Source organism: Thamnophis sirtalis, unplaced genomic scaffold (genome assembly GCF_051295495.1).
Source record: "Thamnophis sirtalis isolate CommonGarterSnake01/CBP01778 unplaced genomic scaffold, rThaSir2_p1.2 scaffold_11, whole genome shotgun sequence".
NCBI lineage: Eukaryota > Metazoa > Chordata > Lepidosauria > Squamata > Natricidae > Thamnophis > Thamnophis sirtalis.
In genome coordinates this window covers 15,532,182-15,551,359 of record NW_028261391.1, presented here as the reverse complement: position 1 = coordinate 15,551,359, position 19,178 = coordinate 15,532,182, and the positions used below count along the sequence as shown (strand labels likewise).

The following is a 19,178-nucleotide window of genomic DNA, read 5'->3' as shown; positions in this document are numbered from 1 at the left end:
CCAGAATGGTATACAGTCTGCTCCTTGAGCAGAGTGTTGGACTAGAACAGTGTTTTTCAACCTTGGCAACTTGAAGATGTCTGGACTTCAACTCCCAGAATTCCCCAGCCAGCATTCGCTGGCTGGGGAATTCTGGGAGTTGAAGTCCAGACATCTTCAAGTTGCCAAGGTTGAAAAACACTGGACTAGAAGACCTCCAAGGTCTTTTCCAACCCTGTTATTCATTCTTCCCAGACAGCTCTTCATCCTGGAGGGTATGGTTTCTGAATGAAGATTAAGGCAAGATTCCGTGCAGGAAAAAGAATGTCCGAATTTAATATTCTTTCCTCCATTTGTTTAACTTTCTCATAAATATTTCCCCACTTATGGCTTGATTTAGTACAATGTAATGGTTCAGGGATCAAAGTATGGAATGCCCTTGGTTGTTTGCCAGGAATTTAATTACCTGGACAAACTACTGTTCACTTAGCAATTTGTTTCAAACTGCAACATAGAGATAGTAATTCTGACCTACAACCTGGGCTTACTGTTGTGACAGTAAGTAAATTAATTCATGTGGAATGCTTTAATGTTTATACATTATAGGTTTCCATCATATCCTTACCACTATCTTTAAACATAAGGTAAAGGTAAAGGTTCCCCTCGCACATATGTGTTAGTCATTCCTGGTGCTCATCTCCATTTCAAAGTTGAAGAGCCAGTGCTGTCCGAAGATGTCTCCGTGGTCATGTGATCGGCATGACTAAACGCCGAAGGCGCACGGAATGCTGTTACCTTCCCACCAAAGGTGGTCCCTATTTTTCTACTTGCATTTTTATGTGCTTTCGAACTTCTAGGTTGGCAGAAGCTGGGACAAGTAACGGGAGCTCACTCCATTATGCGGCACTAGGGATTCGAACCGCCGAACTGCCGACCTTTCTGATTGATAAGCTCAGCGTCTTAGCCACTGAGCCACCTCATCCATTTGGTTTTCTGGAAGGAGGAGGAGGAGATGGAGAAGGAGGCAGCTCCTGAAAAAAAGGACTTGGTTGTTTTTTTTTCTTTTTGGGAGAAGAGGCATTTTTTCCCCTTTATTGATTACTTAAACCACCAGTGATTTATTAATTGCTCTGATCCATTATAAACAGTGCAATCAAAAGCTCCTTTTCTTATGGACCCAAACTGGTATTGATCCACATACAAAACGAAAGTATCATTAAACTCTGTTAGAGATTAATGTTAGAGATTTGCAGATCTCTCTCTAATTTCTTAACACTGTTAAGAAATTAATCTGCCCCCAAATTGCCAAATCTCTGCTTAATAGTTGTGGGGCACTGCATAATTACTTTGGGAGCAGAGTGGGAGTAAAAACAAATAAATGTGACAGAAAATCCTGTGGCGATAACATCCAGCAAAACACTCTGCCTACAAAAACATTTTGCTGGAGTTGTCACATGTCACATGTGTATAATATTATGTAATATCGCATTTTGCCTTGATCAGCAAACGGTATCCAAGCAGGAAGCAAAAGAGCCAAGTCACCTTAATGAGAGGCTTGGGAAAACGAAAACAGATGGTCATGCATGACTAAATGAAAAAGGAGGAAAAAATATATTTATTGACTGAACAACATGTTGAAATTTAGAATCTGGAGCAGATAAGTTTGGGGGAAGGCTCTGTAATGTAAATGAATCACTAGTTTTGCATATGAAAGGATGGTTTGCATTTAATATACTTCAAAGATGCATCCTAGTTTTAGTTGACACTCAGCCAAGGATGCATTCCTGCATATCTTTCTCTTAAGTATTGTCTTTGATAAACAGCTGAAATTACATATCGGGAGGACCTTCGTATTGGGTGCCTGAGGCAAAAAAATTCCAAGCCGTCACAATGCTTGAAATAAAATAATTGACAAACAAGATTACTTGATAATTTTATTTACTTAGTTTGAAAATCTATATAGATGCCCATTTTATATACCCTAATCCTCGGCACTTCATAGCAAAAGCAATGAAACAAGTTGTTGTGAAGTTGTGAAGTTGTGTCCGACCCATCGTGACCCGATGGACAACGTTCCTCCAGGCCTTCCTGTCCTCTACCATCCTCTGGAGTCCATTTAAGCTCACGCCTACTGCTTCGGTGACTCCATCCAGCCCCCTCATTCTCTGTCGTCCCCTTCTTCTTTTGCCCTCAATCATTCCCAGCATTGGGCTCTTCTCCAGTGAGTCCTTCCTTCTCATTAGGTGGCCAAAGTATTTGAGTTTTCATCTTCAGGATCTGGCCTTCTAAAGAGCATCAGGGGGGATCTCCTCTAGGACTGACTGGTTTGATCGCCTTGCAGTCCAAGGGACTTGCAGGAATCCTACTCTAGCACTATAGTTCAAAGGCCTATTCTTTGGCACTCAACTTTTCTTATGGTCCAACTTTCAGAGCCATACGTTGCAACTGGGAAAACCATAGCCTTGACAATGCACACTTTTGTTGGCAGGATGGAAAAAACCTAATAACCAGAAAGAAATATGCTTTACCACACTTTCAATTACGAGGTCAGCCTTCCCCATATGTTGTGAATTTTTAAAACTGCATAAGTAGCATTTCTCTTTCTCTTTTTTCATTAAAAGATAGGGACGCCTTGATGATGTCACCACAAGTCTAGCATTCTACTTTTCTAGAACTGTACTTTGTCCTTACAATGTGCATCCGCAGCTTTGTTTTTAAAAGGGAGTCTGTTCTGGCTCGCCTTCCTTTAATACAGTTTTAATTCCTCTTATAAATCTGCAGGGCCTAATGATGCTGTATCTTTATACTTCTGATATTTTACAATTATTAGTTGTTCCATATCACTCGGTGCCATTGTTTCTCAACCAGTGGTGGGTTCTGGATTCCGTTCCAACCAGTACAGTTGGAACAGCCCCGGTGTCACCCACATGCCTCCGCGATGCTCCAGCTGCTCGGTGGAGCATCACGCAGGCGCCATACGCGCCATGTGCATGCACGGAAGCGCCAAAGGCTTAAAGAACAGGTAAGGAGCTTGGGCGGGTGGGCCTTCTGGAGCACCCCTATGCTCCAGGCAGGCTCCGGTACGCCTGTACCGGGGTGTACCGCCTGCAACCCACCAGTGTTCTCAACCTTGATAACTTGAAGAGATGTGGACTTTAGCTCCCAGAATTCCCTATTCAGCAAAATTAAGAAACTAGTGTCAGACATGGAAGCCATTTTTTACATTGGGTTTTCAAGGCCTGCCGCATTTTCTATTGTGGGAAAACAGCTGGGGGGGATTGTATGGAGTATGTGTGATATATAGTCAAAATAACATTCTTTTCTCAGAGAGTCAAGGACGTCTTGCCCTGCAGCTGTGATGGTGTGATTGGGAGGCATCTCCAGTTTTGGATGGTACCTGATTGGATCATGTGATGGACATGTGGGTGCTGGGCAGGGACTTGAACTTTCTTTTGGGTGGGGAAAACCTGGAAACAATGAAAAGCAACCTACAGGAGCTGAGTAGCCAGATTTTGGGATTTATCATAGTAGGAACCATACAGATCCCTGGGGGATATTATTCAAAGTCTAGACATTGCAACAGAGAAGGTGTGCTTCCTAGGGTCTAATAAATGACATTGTTTAATAAAAGGGACCTCAGCTAAGGCTTATTCAGAATGGGGGTATCAAACTCAATTTCATTAAAAAGCCGCATCAGGGTTGTGTTTGATCTGTGAGCTGGGGGGCCTGCAAGGGTGGGCATGGCCAGCACGATGTCTGTTTTTGGCTGCAATGGCCTCCTGCAGCTAACAAAAATAGAGCTCAGGGGGCTGCATGTGGCTCCCCTTAGCTCTGTTTTCACTGGCAGAGGCACTGTGGGCCAGTCCTTCGCTGTTTCCAGGGCGGCTCCGCAGACCAGATCTAGGCACCCCATGGGCTGGATCTGGCCCGCAGGCCTTGAGTTTGACACCCCTGTTCTAGAGGTTCTGCAGTTCCTGTACCAGAAATTTTCCATTTGTTCCAGGTCTTCATCTTCGTATAGCGTTAACCTCTGTTCTGCTCCAATATTTCTGTAAAAAGATAGATCAGTGATGGTGAAACTTTTTCTTAAGGCATGCTATAATTGTGTGTGCGTGTGGTATCGCCTGTGCACACATTCACACCCACAATTCAATTCTCCCCGCCTGCCTGCATATGCAGCACAAACCCCCCCCCCACACACACACACGCATGCATGCATGACATCCCCCACACGGGGAGTTTTCGCCGTTCCCGGGCTCCAGAGGCTTTCCTGAAGCCTGGGGAGGGTGAAAACAGCCTCCCCCGGCCCTCCCGCATGCACACCAGAGCTGACGGCTTGTGTGCAGCAAATATGGCTCTGCGTGTCACCTGTGGCACATGTGCCATAGGTTCGCCATCACGAAGATAGATGTTTGGTGCAGTAAGCACCAGGATGCCTTGAACAGTCCTCTAGAGCACTGTTATGCATATATAGCATTTGCTGAACCGAAATATCTGCTTGAAAACAGGCAGAGGAAAGGGGGAATAGATTTCTGGCCTTAAATGCAAAGTCAAAGTTTGAAGAATCCTAGATTCTTACAGGGGATGAGCCGGGGTTATTAAAGGGGATTAGAGTACACAGCTGCTGAGCAGATGGAATGTGTGCAATTTCAAAGCTGCATTCAGCCGTAAACCAAAATTTACACAATGCCACAATATCTATTAGCTTCTCCTTTAATTAGAAGTTACGCGACTGCTACCTGGCTGCATAATTCAGTTCACTTTTTCAGTTCACTCGGTTAAAACAATATCTAGCTATGCAACAAGCTTTTTATTGCTTTGGCTGCATTCTAACGTGGCTCGGAGTTGAAAGACTAATTTTGAAAAATTATTAAATCAACTTTGCTTTCTTTCTTTTTTAATTGAAACATGACTTGGCTAAGGTCTCCTGTTCACCTTGTCTGCATCCAATAAGCTGCAGAAATAATTCCCTTTTTCTCCCCATAAAAGTCAAGTGGCTCTTGAAGTAGGTGAATGGGGAAGCCAGGAGATTAGTCTGAACTTTCAGCTTCCCTTTCATTGCTTTTGGGAATCTGTCTTTTCAAAATTGGTATCTTAACTCTCAAAAAACCCACTGAGGGCCAGGCCTGAGAGAGCAAAATCATCACCCTCTCTCTGAAGGCATGTTAATTATAAAAAATGGACAATAACCCAAAACCTAACCTAATTAAATGAAAATTGGATTACGATGTTTTTCCGCAACCAACTTTTTCTTCTCATGGGTTGGACTTTGACATGGCCAATATGAAAATTGGAAGTCCAGCTCTGCTAGAATAGCACCAAGTTGGAGAAAGTTAGATTTTCAAAGATGGGTTAGGAAACTCCACCGCAGTTTCATTATAAGAAACGATGAGTCTTCTTTGAAGAATTACACATCAGTGCTACATTTGATCTACCCTTTGAACCTTCCCATATATTTGGACTGAACGTGTGAATGCTAAGCCTTGATCTTGATCAAGGCAGCCTTGATGCTAAAGTCTTTATCTGCAATGCCAGCTGTAGATGGGATGCTGATCTGTGCCTACCCGGTTAAAGTCAAATTAATAGACTCGATTTAAGCCTTTATGGCTAAAAAACTTCAAGCATTATTGTAACTGCTTCATTGTAGTCTTTTCCTCTTGTTCTTTTAATAAATGCTGACTTATTCTGGATATACAGTACTCTTATGACTTTCTAGGAAACTTTGTAATTACCTTGATTACAAACCTCTTTCTAGTCCAGAGTACTAAATTGTTCTCTGTGGAATTAATTAATAGTATGCTCACCAATATGGTCTGTTGATCAAACTGTGCTGTTTATTGTCTTTCTTTTTAAAAGTATATGGTGAAATTTATTCTTCCCCATCATTCCATAATGAGACACAATTTATATTACCACATAGCCCATTAAAATGTGTCTAATATAATAAAACGTGTCTAATAAGAAAATAAGGCAAGCAGCCCTTACGAGCTCCATTTTCAGGATCCCATTTTTTCTGCCAGAGGCACCACAGGCCACCCCAGGCATCCCAACATGAGTGACGTTAAGCTGGCCATGCCCACCCTGACCCCCAAGGTCAAACACAACTCTGACGTGGCCCCCAATGAAATCAAGTTTGACACCCGTGCTCTAAAGCAGTCCAAAGAGAGAAAATGTGGTCTATGTGTTAAGGTTTAAAGGTCAAGAATGACTCAATTCCTGCTTCTGGTAGCTAAGGTGATGTAATAACAAAGAATGTTGTTATGGGAAAAAAGCAGGAATCCCTCACCCTGTATTTGCAGAAGCAGTGGAAAACCCTGGAAACTGTGTTGATTCTTAGGAGCCAGACTGGGGGGGAAAATCTGTTCAGAAATTTGCAAAGTGAATATTGTGAGATGAGATGCTTTGGCTCAATCTTAATTATACTAGAATGATACATACCCTTGAGATTCAATTCAGTGTGTACAAAAACGTGAAACAAGTTCCATGTTCTAAAAAGCAATGACTTTCTGCAAAAAAAAACACCCCGATTTTATTTGAATCCTACATTATAGTTTCTCTATACTGAGCCACAGTGGTGCAGTGGTTAGAGTGCAGTACTGCAGGCTACTTCTGCTGACTGCCGGCTGCCTGCAATTTGGCAGCATAAATCTCACCAGGCCTCAAGGTTGACTCAGCCTTCCATGCAGAGGTGGGCGTCACATAATGTAACAACCGGTTCGCCCAGCACCGGAAATGTGAACGCACATTTCATGTGCACGGCCTTCCGCACATACACATGACTCCAAAAACACGGCAATATAAGATGAAATAGCACCTGGGCAGGGTGGGGGCGGGCCTACACCCACCCGCTGGTGGGAACTACTGGTTCGTTCGAACCAGTCCAAACCAGCAGCAGCCTACTATTGCTTCCATCCTTGTGAGGTTGGTAAAACAAGGACCAAGATTGTTGGGGGCAATATGCCAACTCTGTAAACCACTTAGAGAGGGTTGTAAAGCACTGTAAAGTGGTAAATAAGTCTAAGTGGATTGGTACTTGTTAATTCATCATATCAAAAACTTTCAAATGAGGGGCGGGCTGTGTTAGGCTTAGAAACACTTCCCATGTACCTGGTAGTCCTCGAGTTATAACTGTAACTGAGTCTGGAAATTACATAAAAAATTGTAAGTCATGACAGTCATAAAATAGCTCACTTCAAGAAAGGTGGTGTCCAATAAATGAGTTGCTAATATATTAGTGCTATAATGGGGCCTCTATCAGCAAATGAGTAATTATCCTGTGTTTTCTTAGTACGTCCCTGTGCAGCCAAGATAAACTAGCTGCTGAATTGTTGGAATGTAAATGGGCAATGATCTGGATTCACCTATCAACAGGACAAGACAATTTTGCTAGTTAGCTGTTCAGTAAATTTCATACATAAAAATTACATGTCTTTGCAGGGGTGAAATGCTCTGAAGTCTGCTACCGATTTGCTTCAGGTGCGCACCGCTGATTGCAGCACAGCTGATCATTGGAACTACCGGTTCGCCCAAACTGTTTTTTTACGTTCTGACGATCAGCTGTATGACAAAGATTCAGGAGTGAAATGCTACTGTTTTGTACCTGTTTGCTGAAGCGGTAGTAAAAAAAATGGTACTGGTTCAGGTGAACCAGTAGCTCTGACAATCAACTGTGTAACAATCAGCTTTGCCAATTAGTAATTGCACAGGACAGCTGATTTTCACATAGCTGATCAGCGGAACTACTGGTTCACCTGAACCGGTAGCAATTTTTACGTTCCCATGATCATCTGTGCAACAATCAGCTGTGCCACACAATTCACGTGGCCCAGCTGATTGTCGCCCAGCTGATCATCGGAACTATTGGTTCACCCAAACCGGTAGCATTTTTTTTACATTCTGACGATCAGCTGTGTGACAATCAGCTGGCCTGTGTGAATTGGGTGGCACAGTTGATTGTAGCACAGCTGATCGTCGGAACGTAAAAAATGCTACCGGTTCAGGCGAACCAGTAGTTACAACGATCAGCTGTGCGACAATCAGCTGTTCTGTGCGATTTCTGATTGTCACACAGCTGATTGTCAGAGCTACTGGTTCACCCGAACTGGTAACATTTTTTTACTACCGGTTCAGCAAACAGGTCCAAACCAGTAGCATTTTGCTCTGAGTCTTTTGCTCTGCAGAACTTAGAATTTTGCTGACATAAAATAAATCAACTATTTTATTTATGGCACTATGAACAGTTCTTCTGGTTTTTTCAGACGATGCAAAATATTCTTCTTCATCAATGCATAGATGATTTTCTCTCTCTCTAAAATTCAGGGTCTGGTTCTTGTTTAGTTGTGGCATTAATAACATGAAACCCAAAGGAGAAAAAGAAAAGCAATTCTTTCCAACATTCAGAGTGTAGCCACATGATGTGGCGATTGCCAACAACTCTGATGTCTTTGAAAAGGAATTACAAATTTATGGTTAAATTCCACTGGAATTTTTTCTAGCAATGGAAATATTTTTATTTCTGGAATCCAGAAGAGGCACTTTGACCCTCTCCTTCAGACCCTCCTGCCAGACCTTTAGAATTTGCCACAGATGGTCCTCTGGTCCTCCAGAGCAGATGATTGAGTGTGTAAAAAAGGACTGGGGGGGTGGGTGAATGGAAAACAAGGAAGACAACATACAGAAATGTGGTTGTGCAGTGTTGTTTGGGAAAGGTCCAGCTTCCTGTACTTGGGTGGGTGGTCCACCACTTATGACCACAATTAAGCCCAAAATTTCTGTTGTTAAGCAAGAACAATAAAACACTACCTTTCTTGCCACCGTTATTAAGTGAATCATTGCAGTTGTTAAGTGAATCTGGCTCCCCCATTGACTTAGCTTAGCTCAAAAGGTAACAAACAATGCTCACATGTTGGCGGGACCCTGCAATTGTCATAAATATGAGTGAGTCAATCAATCAAACAATCAGAATAGAGCTGGAAGGGACCTTGGAGGTCTTCTAGTCCAACCCCCTGCTGAGGCAGGAGACCCTACATCATTTTAGATAGGGTGGCTGTCCCGTCTTTTCTTAAAAACCTCCAGAAACGGAGCACCTACAATTTCTGAAGGCAAGTCTTTCCATTAATTAATTGTTATCACTGTCAGGAAATTTCTCCTTAATTCCAGGTTGCTTCTCTCCTTGATTAGTTTCCATCCATTGTTTTGAGTGTGTGTTTGTGTGTGTATACCAGTGTCTGAATTTTGATCACGTGTCCATGGGGCTGCTGCAATGGTCGTAAGTGTGAAAAACAGCCATTGGTCACCTTTTCAGTACTCTTGTAACTTTGAACGATCACTAAATGAACTGTTGTAAACCGAGGACTACCTATACCTGTCATCCAAACATTTGCAACAGGAAAGTTCTGAAGATCAATTGCTAAGGGACTTCCTCCTCTTCCTCCTCCTCCTTCTTTGTCACTTCTCTATATATTATTATATTATTATTTATTATTATTATTTTTTATATATAAAAAAGGCAATTCCAACCAAACTTGGTACATAGATGACTTACCCTCTGGAAACAAATACTGGGGGTGGGGGGGGATAAGACACCCCTGGTGTGTATGTGTGTGCGTTTGTGTATGTGTTCGAGCATAACTCTGGAACACCTGGGCCGTTAAGGAGAGCGAATGCAGTGTCCTAGAGTGGCAATTATTTGTGATGTCATGAGAGGGGGAAGGGAGAACCTGGGCCATTAAGGAGAGCCTGTGCGGCATCCTAGAGCGGCAGTTGTTTGTGATGTCAGTTCTTTCACAGCTTCCTTTGGAAAGCCAGCCGTGACCTTCGCCCTCCAGTAGACCAATGGGGAAGCACCTGATGGATTTGGGGCAAAGTGCCAGGATCGTAGCCAGGGCGGGAAAGAGGAGCGCATAGGTGGGGGAAGGGAGTGGGCAGGGATGGTGGGCATGGGAATAGGGGGAAGAAAGGCCCTTCTCAATGCCTCCCCGTCAGACAAACACTTCAATTCCTTTAACTATCCAGGCAACGCCAGGTTATCAGCTAGTATAGGATGCAACAGCTGTGAGAAAAAAGATGCTAAACAGCTAGGACTTTGGGTCTGTTCCAGCCTGCTCATTGGAATGGTTATTTTACCATTTCGGTACATCAGATTCATTTGGCGCATCCAGCAGTTCCTGAAGCCAAGGAGCTTCTAGGACTAGGAATTTGCCCATTATACCTCTGAATCACAATGCTGGGCTTGGTAGAAGGCTAAAAATGTTCCTCTAATAGGTTTCCCGTTTTCCAAGAATCTGAACTTAATGAGAAGAGTTTAGCTGAAAGCCTGAAATGATTGCTCTACAAAGTACAGTGACTTTATCTTAATTAGCCTCTTGGCAAAATCCAATCCAAGCAATGTTCACATGACTTTTCCAACTTAAGTTAGAAAGTAATCGTAGATGTTCTTTTAATTTATGCCCTGCCTTGCTGTCCAAATGACATGCAAGGAGGAAAACATGGACCTCCAGCAACATAAACTGTCTTTTTAAACATGTGTCTCTGCTAGTTTGTCCTCTGTGCCTGCCTGCCTACCTATCTGCCTATCTATCTATCACTGGTATCTCTATCTCTCATTTCTATTTCTATCTCTTATCTCTCATCTATCAATCTTCTGTGTGTGACTCCTCTTACCTGCCTGCCTATCTCTCTCTCTCTCTCTGTTTCTTATGTCTCTCATCTGCCTGCCTGCTTATCTATCTATCTATCTATCTATCTATCTATCTATCTATCTATCTATCTATCTATCTATCTATCTATCAAATTGAGACATCTCACTGTCTAAGGCAACCTCCAGGGAAGACAGAGAAATACATATGATACAATATTTATCTCTCTTTTATCTAACCTTATTTATGACACATAACTTTTGCACCTTTATGCAAAGTGCAGAGGCAGGAGTAAGACAGAATAAACTGAAGAAATTAAAGTATGATTAAGGTAGAAAAAAATGAACAACAGCCAGACATTATCTAGGCCCATGTTGGCGAACCTATGGCACATGGGCCACAGGTGGCGCACCGAGCCATTTGTTAGGGCACGCAAGGCGTTGCCCTGTCAGCTCCAGCGCACATATGCATGCTGGCCAGCTGACTTCAGCCTTCATTTTCAGCCATTTTTCACCCTCAGGGAAGCCCACATAAAATTAGGGGTATGGTCATGCCCGCGCATGACCCCCCCCCTGCGCTCCCTTCGCTTTTGGCACTTGATGGGAAAAAGGTTAGCCATCATTGATTTAGGATATATCGATACCATTCGCTTATACCTCGTCATATCTTTCAATGCTTGCAAACTATCCTACCTTTCACCCAATCCATGCATAGCATCATACCCTGCTTTTTATTCTTTAAGCTTTTCATTTTTGTTCTTAAAGATCTCAGGTCTCTTTAACCATGATTTTCACAGTCTTCCTGTTCTTCTTGACCCATTGACTCTTCCTTCTTACCTTTGTTTTGTAACTAAGTCCTCGTTCATTCTTTTTCCATGACCAAACCAACTGGAAGTACTTACAATGGTTGCTCATTCTTGTATTCAGTCCACATTCCTTCACCACTTCTTCTTTCCTGAACTTCCATCTTGTTTGATGACATGAACAAGGAGAGCCAGTCCTTGATTTATGACCAAAATTGGGTTTGGGATTTCTGTTGTAAGTCATTGCAGTCATAAGTTGAGTCAGACCCCATTTTGCTCCCATTTAGCAAAATTAAGCAAACACGTTTTCCCGATGGTCGTTTTTGCTGGAAATCAGCAAAAGAGGTCACAAATCAAAACCAAGATTGCAGAATGGTGAAACCGGTCTTAAAAGCAAGGTAGCCATTGAGTGCCCAAATTGTGATCATGTGTCCATGAGGTGGTACAAGTTGTTATAAGTACAAGTTGTAAGTGATGTTTTGCAAGGTCGTTATAAGGAGAGGATTGGTAGTTTTACGTTTCTGGGCATTTATATCTCGGAGGACGTCTCATGGACTATGAATGTTAACATGCTTGCAAAGAAGGCACAGAAGAGGCTGTACTTTTTGAGAATGCTCAGGAAGATAAATCTATCTCAGCATCTACTTCTGTCCTACTATCGCAGCACCATTGAGAGTGTCCCGACATACGGCATTCTTGCATGGTATGGGAGCAGCTCTGCAGCTGACAAAAAAGCTCTACAGAGAATCATTAAAACTGCCCAGAATATCACTGGGCTCCAGCTACCAGCCCTGGATGACATCTTCGTATCCAGCTGTTTGAGGAAGTGGCACAACATTCTCAGAGACTCCTCCCATCCTGCTTACAATCTTTTTGGACTGTTGCCTTCTAGCAGAAGATATAGAACAATTAAAACTCAGACCACACATCTTCTGAATAGTTTTTATCCCAGAGCTATAAGTGCACTCAACAATGAACTAAAGGGCCACCATCAGTGAGCTGTTGGACAGCATTACTTGGTCTGTTGTGTGGATGCTTGGGTGGTTTAAGGGCGGGGAATTTTTGGTGTGTGTGTGTGTGTGTGGATTGTCATGTGTTTTGGGCCTGGTCTCTGGGTGTTATGTGAATTTCATTGTATGGGTATACCGTGTATATACGTACAATGACAATAAAGTATTCTTCTTACTTTGTATCCTTATTAAATGAACGCTCCTGAGTCAAGAATTATCTGTATCCCGTTCCCACTTTTCTCTTTTAACGTACGTCTTTCCTTATTACCCATTTCTTACTTTCACATAATAGTGTGAGCAGAAGCATGGCTTTTAGACACAACGTCATTTATTTCAACAAACGTTAATTCCTCAAGGCAGATCGCATAATGCTTCCTTCTAGGATTTACCCATGTTTAAAATGTTTGCCATCCATTTTCCTATGTTTAATAAACATTACACCAGCATACTTCCTAGTTATGTTTAATAATTATGTATGATTTGGGGAAAAAACCCTTTTCTTCCATCATTAATATATTAATTTTCAGACCCATGCTCCTTGCTTTTTAATTCAGTACAAATTATTTGGGTTCTCAGACAAGCCAACAATATCATCTGCACACAAAAATATAAATATGTTCACATTTCCAACTCAGCATATCTCTCCCAGCACAATGAGCATTCTGCATCTATTTATGCAGAGTTTGGAAAAAACTTGACTTCCGCATTACTGCTGGAGCAGTGGTGGGTTGCAGATTGCGTTCCAACTGGTATGGTTGGAACGTGCTTGCCGGCATCCATGTGGACACGTGCAGCACACGCATGCGTCTTGGCGTTTCTGTGAGCCTCCGCGATGCTCCAGCTGCTGTGCGTATGCGCGGAAGCACTGAAGATGTAAAAGGATGATAAGAAGCGAGGGCGGGTGGGCAGGTGGGCCCTCCGGAGCACTGTACCAGAACAGTATCTGGTGCTCTGGGCTGGCTCCGGTACCACCTTCAACCCACCACTGTGCTGGGGAAGCGTGGCAATCCTCTCTGCTGCGTGACTCAGCTGTGACAATATAGGTCTATATAACGCAGGGGTAAGCGGACTTGATTGTGGGAGCGAACCGGTTCACTCCCAGCTGATTGTCAGAGCTATCGGTTCGCCCAAATTGGTCCAAACCGGTAGAACCCCACCCCTGTATTTATCCAAAAATTCCTGAGTTACAGCTCCCAGGATCCCTTACTTTAGCTCACATTTGATAAGACTTGTGTTTCACCAACTTCTGGTTCTTCATCTCTAAGCACATGGTTGCTGAACCCATGCTAATTTGTTTATAGCCCAACGCTGATTACCGGTGGTGAGAACATTTAGCATGCACTGTCTCAGATACACAAATCTTATGTAGAAATTGGTTAGACCTCATTGCCCCTGAAGGTAATGTATAACTCACCTGTCTCCCTCTTTTTCTTTCTCTCTTGCAATAGAATGTGACACAGAAACAAAGAAGGTGCAAGAAGTGCTCTCTGGGATTGAGAAACCACAGGTATGTGACAGACAACCTTAACCCAAAGAAGCAACATTAACAATTAGCTCTATATTATGGCAAACTATTATAAGAACCAGTACATTTTATTTGCATTTTATTTCATTGGTCTTATCATTATAAATACTAGGTTTCTAGTATACTACCATGTTTCCCCAAAATTAAGACAGGGTCTTATTTTCTTTTGACCCCCACCCCCGAAATAAGCGCTTGGTCTTATTTTCGGGGATATCTTATTATTTTTGAGGTGCAGGAGGCTGCAAGGATGGTCACCTCATGGCTGCTGCTGCATTGCAATATTTTCTGGGAGGGCTTATTTTAGCGCATGCACGCAAAAGCCCAATTGGGCTTATTATCTGGGGAGGTCTTATTTTCGGGGAAACAGGGTAGTCAAAGAGGATTACATGCCATATTATGAATTATAACATATATTTACTATATGCTAAGCGATCTCTTCTTTCCTCACCCTGTTTTAGTTTAGCACATCAAAAGAACTGAGTTAGCTGATGAAGTGCTTCAGATCTTATTCCCAGGGACTTCTCTGCAACTCTTTAAAGCAGCTTTGTCTTTTCCAAGAATCACACAGTTACTTTTAAGGGTTTTAATGTCACATTAGCTCCCTGCAAGCTTTAGAAACTGCCCCAGAGGTGGGTTGCTCTCAGTTCAGCCGAACCTGTAATGGAATTCAGACCTGGGATGCAGAATCGGCAGCAGCCCAGGCCTGCCACAGCCCCGAATCGGTTCCCTTGCCATTGCTGGGCTGCTGCCATTTTGGTTTTCAGTGACTGCACGTGTGCCGTTCACTGTAAATTGTTCTGCACATGCACGAAGAACAATTTACATTGAACAGCGCATGCCCATGCAGCGCACGTCTGGCGTGCGCGCAGGTTGTGAACCAGTAATAAAACCGACAGGAACCCACCTCTGAACTGCCCTAAAGGTGCTTTTTCAGGAGGAAACTGGTTTCTATTTTTTCTTTGAAGATGTTTTGCTTCTCATCCAAGAAGCTGCTTCAGAGCTTCAGAGCTACCCTAGCTGTTAAACATGACTGTATCTTCCATCTCATTACCCATATTTTGCACATGTGAACTCAGAGCAAATGCCTTTTAATAATTAAACAGAATTTTAAACCAACAAACAGCCCTGTTTTCAAATTTCTGGTCCATGGTGGCTGATCCAGCATTGCTACAACCTGCTGAAGTATGGAAGAGCATGTGATTAATGAATTAGGTAGAGAGAGTGTAATGGCTCTCACCGCCCAGCTCCAGTGGTACTTCGGAATAGTTTTATCTGCTTCTGGAATCATGTACGACTTCTGGTTGTTTTTCAAAAAATACCCATTTAAAACCCTGCAGTGGGTTGCAACTCAAAGCAGCAAAGACCAACCAAAAAGGTAGTCCTAGAATTATTTTTGCTAGTTTCGCTCAGCCTTAACAACCATTACAATGCTAAGCTGACATCACCCTGATTCCTTATCTGAAACTGTTTATTGCTACAGCCACTGCTACAGTCAGATTGTGAGTCATATGCCTTTTCAAAACAAGCGGATGTATAGAAACAGATCCCTTAAATAAATAAAACATTATCTCCAGCGTTCCTTCTAGCTTTCTTTTCACGTGTGGGGTGTTCAAAGATCATGTAGGACAGCGGTAGTCAACCTGGTCCCTACCGCCTACTAGTGGGCGTTCCAGCTTTCATGGTGGGCGGTAGGGGTTTTGTCCGATACTGAAGCACTTTCTTTTTTTTTAATTTAATTGACTTTTTTAAAAAAATTCATAGCATTATTTAAAAACATTTTCATTAGGTTTTCATAAAATCACTATTACTGTGGAACCGGTGGGCAGTTAGAAAATTTTACTACTAACAGAGATACAAAAGTGGGCGGTAGGTATAAAAAAGTTTCCCGATGTAGGAAAATAGCTTAATGAAAAGTGTTTACTAGCATTCATTTGTGATGATTTGTATGCTTTACACGTGACTGTTGTGGCCTGTCGGACGCCGGCCCCTCCAGCAGCCGAATCAGACGAGGGGGAGGTATGGGTGTCAGGGTCAGCGTCAAGGCAACCTGAGAGCTCCAAGGGGAAAGGGGGATGGAGGTGGCAGAGAGAGAGACAGAGGTGGAGTCTGGGACATCCATCAGCCCTCAGATGGAGAGTCAACAGACCCCAAGTCTGGAGGTGGCTGATGAGAAAGAGGAGGGTCCAATGCCTGACATGCGGATACACAAAAGGCAGAGGAGAGGAGAGCAGTGGAAATCTGTGGGCTGATCCTTGGGAAGGAAGAGCCACTGCTACTAGCGAAGCCCCACCTGGAGATAAAAGGCAGGGGGCAGAGATGAATAGATGTGGCAGACATCTATTCATCTCCCTGCTGGACAGACTTTTTAGCCTGCATTGAGAGACAAACTTTTTGCCGTGGCTGCTAGTACTCCTAATAAAGGAATTGTGTCGTGTTTGGGGAGCTGGGTCCATCACACATGTAAGTGATACGTCCACATGTATTTCAAGCTATAATAACTTCATTTTGCCAGTGTGCAAAACCTTAACTGAGAACTATGACCAGGATAGGCTGAAAGTCTCATTGATGGTTTACTTTATTATTAGTCATACAATTCAGGCAAAGGGAACATTGGTAGGCCTGCATGGCATGAGACCAGAGGTGGATTCCTACCGGTTCAGCCCAGTTCGGCTGAGTAAGTAGTAACTCTGCCTACCACGCCCCTGAACTGGTTCTATCAGCGGCGGCGCCATCTTGATTTTCGGTTCTGTGCATGTGTAGAATAGTCTTCATTGCAGAAATTTAATTTTTTCCCTTTCCTAACGTGCGCATGCGCAGAGCTTTTTAGGTACAAATGCCTAAATTTTGAGTGCCGAACCAGCAGTAATGCCAGGAGCAGCCCACCCCTGCATGGGACCAGATTATCTGAGGGGCTGCCTCTCCCCAATTACATAGGTCAGGCAGAAGAGATACATTACAGGCCCCTTCTATTAAGGAATACACTTAGTCCTCAATTTATGACCACAATTGAGCCCAAAATTTATGCTGCTAAACAAGAGTTAGTTATAGTTATAGTTTTATTGATTTGTATGCCGCCCACTCCCGAAGGACTCTGGGTGGCTTACAATAAAACAAGGGAGGGGAATAATACACAAACAACATTAAAATATACAACAGTCACAATCTCCGGGGGGCTGAATATTACGAGAGCCCCCCGGCCTGCTGGAGCAGCCAGGACTTAACAGCTTTGCGGAAGGCCGGGAGGGTAGTAAGGGTCCGGATCTCCACGGGGAGATCGTTCCAGAGGGCTGGCGCTGCAACAGAGAAGGCTCTCCCCCGGGGAGTCGCCAGCCGATATTGGCTGGCAGATGGAATCCGGAGGAGATCTAACCTGTGTGATCGAATCGGTCTATGGGAGGTGATCGGCAGGAGGCGGTCTCTCAGGTACCCAGGTCCGATGCCATGAAGGGCTTTATGGGTAATGACCAGCGCCTTGAACGGATCCGAAGACTAATGGGCAGACACCTGTTAAGCAAGCTTCAACCCATTTTATGACCTTTCTTGCCACAGTTGTTAAGTGGATCACTGCACTTGTCAAGTTAGTAGCATGGTTGTTAAATGAATCTGGCTTTCCGTTGATTGTCAGATCATCACAGAAGGTGATGACATGATCCTGTGGAGACCAAAGCCATCATCAACAGATGTCATTTGTCAAACATCCAAACGTTGATCAATAACATACCTCACATGTGGCCAGAATTTGAAAACGACATTTAATGCCGCACAGTTTCTGACTAAAACTGAGATCGGCATATGCTGGCCTGATTGGGGTAAATTGCAGGAGTGATACAGAAATGCAATTTTATGTCATTTTATTTCATTTTATATATTTATGAATTAAATTATTGTATTTTACCCTATTCTCATTTTAAATTGTTTGTATAGGATTTTGTGGGTAATATGTGTTTGAACCTTGTATGTTGATATGGCCTATAGCAGGAGTGTCCAAACCTGGGGACTTTAAGACTTGTGGACTTCAACTCCCAGAATTCACCAGCCAGCCGGCTGGCGAATTCTAGGAGTTGAAGTCCACAAGTCTTAAAGTTCCCAAGTTTGGACACCCCTGGCCTATAGGCTAATCAATAAATAATAATGATGATCATGTGACCACAGGGATGTTGCAACGATCATTAGTGTGAAAAAAACAACCGTAAGATACTTTTTTCGATGTCATTCTAACTTCAGACCAACGAAGGGCTGTAACTAGTTCGGATGAACCGGTAGCTCCGATGATCAGCTGGGAGCGAACCGGTTCTCTCTGATGAACAAGTGGGCCCGCCTGACCGCCCCTGAGTTATACAGACCTATATCGTCCCAACTGATTCGCGCAGCAGAATAGATTGCTGCACCTCCGCTGTTTTCCTCCGCAGCAGTAATGCAGAAAGTAAATTTTCTCCACACTCTGCACGAGCACGCAGCAAAGCACACGATCACCGAACTGGTTTTTAAACTGGTAGGATCCCACCACTGGTTGAAAGCAGTGGTGGATTACTCTTACTGTCACTACTGGTACGCTGACCGCCGTCTGTCCGTGTACGTGCCTGACGTGTGCTGCACATGTGCCTGATGCAATCCACCATCCCTATGACACCCTGCTGCTGGTCAGGGCGCGTGTAGGCTCTGCAGGCTGTGTGCACATGTGCAGTGTGCCTTTTGGAATAAATACAGCTATAGAGCGCGGGCGGGTGGGTGAGCCAAACGAGCCACTGCCACTCAGCTGCTCCAGGCCACTACCAATACGGCCGTACCGGTTAGGACCGGCAGCAACCCACCACTGGTTGTAAGTCAAGGACTACCTGTAGCATCTGACAGGGCCTAGCAACAAAGTCTTTTCAGTCATGGCGCCCATCCTTTGGAACATTCTCCTAAGAGCCGAGGTGGCGCAGTGGTTAGGGTGCAGTACTGCAGGCCACTTCAGCTGACTGCTAAGCTGCAGTTCAGCGGTTCAAATCTCACCGGCTCAAGGTTGACTCAGCCTTCCATCCTTCCGAGGTGGATGAAATGAGGACCCAGACCGTGGGGGCAATATGCTGATTCTGTAAACCGCTTAGAGAGGGCTGAAAGCCCTATGAAGCGGTATATAAGTCTAACTGCTATTGCTATAGATAAGATAGAACCTGAGTCTACTGATTTTTTTAAAAGGCCCTGAAGTTATAATTTTGCTGTCTAGCTTTGGAGGCTGGGAT

The 19,178-nt window shown here is 43.6% G+C and overlaps 1 protein-coding gene across 1 annotated transcript in view; it reads left to right on the top strand.

Moving 5' to 3' along the window:
* The window catches only part of FNDC3B (fibronectin type III domain containing 3B), a 327,048-nt gene that overhangs the window by 221,152 nt on the left and 86,718 nt on the right, over nucleotides 1-19,178 (top strand). Inside the window, exon 7 of the mRNA XM_087725242.1 lies at nucleotides 13,877-13,935. Within this exon, the coding sequence (XP_087581368.1) occupies nucleotides 13,877-13,935 (59 nt within the window). The remainder of the gene's footprint in view (nucleotides 1-13,876; nucleotides 13,936-19,178) is intronic.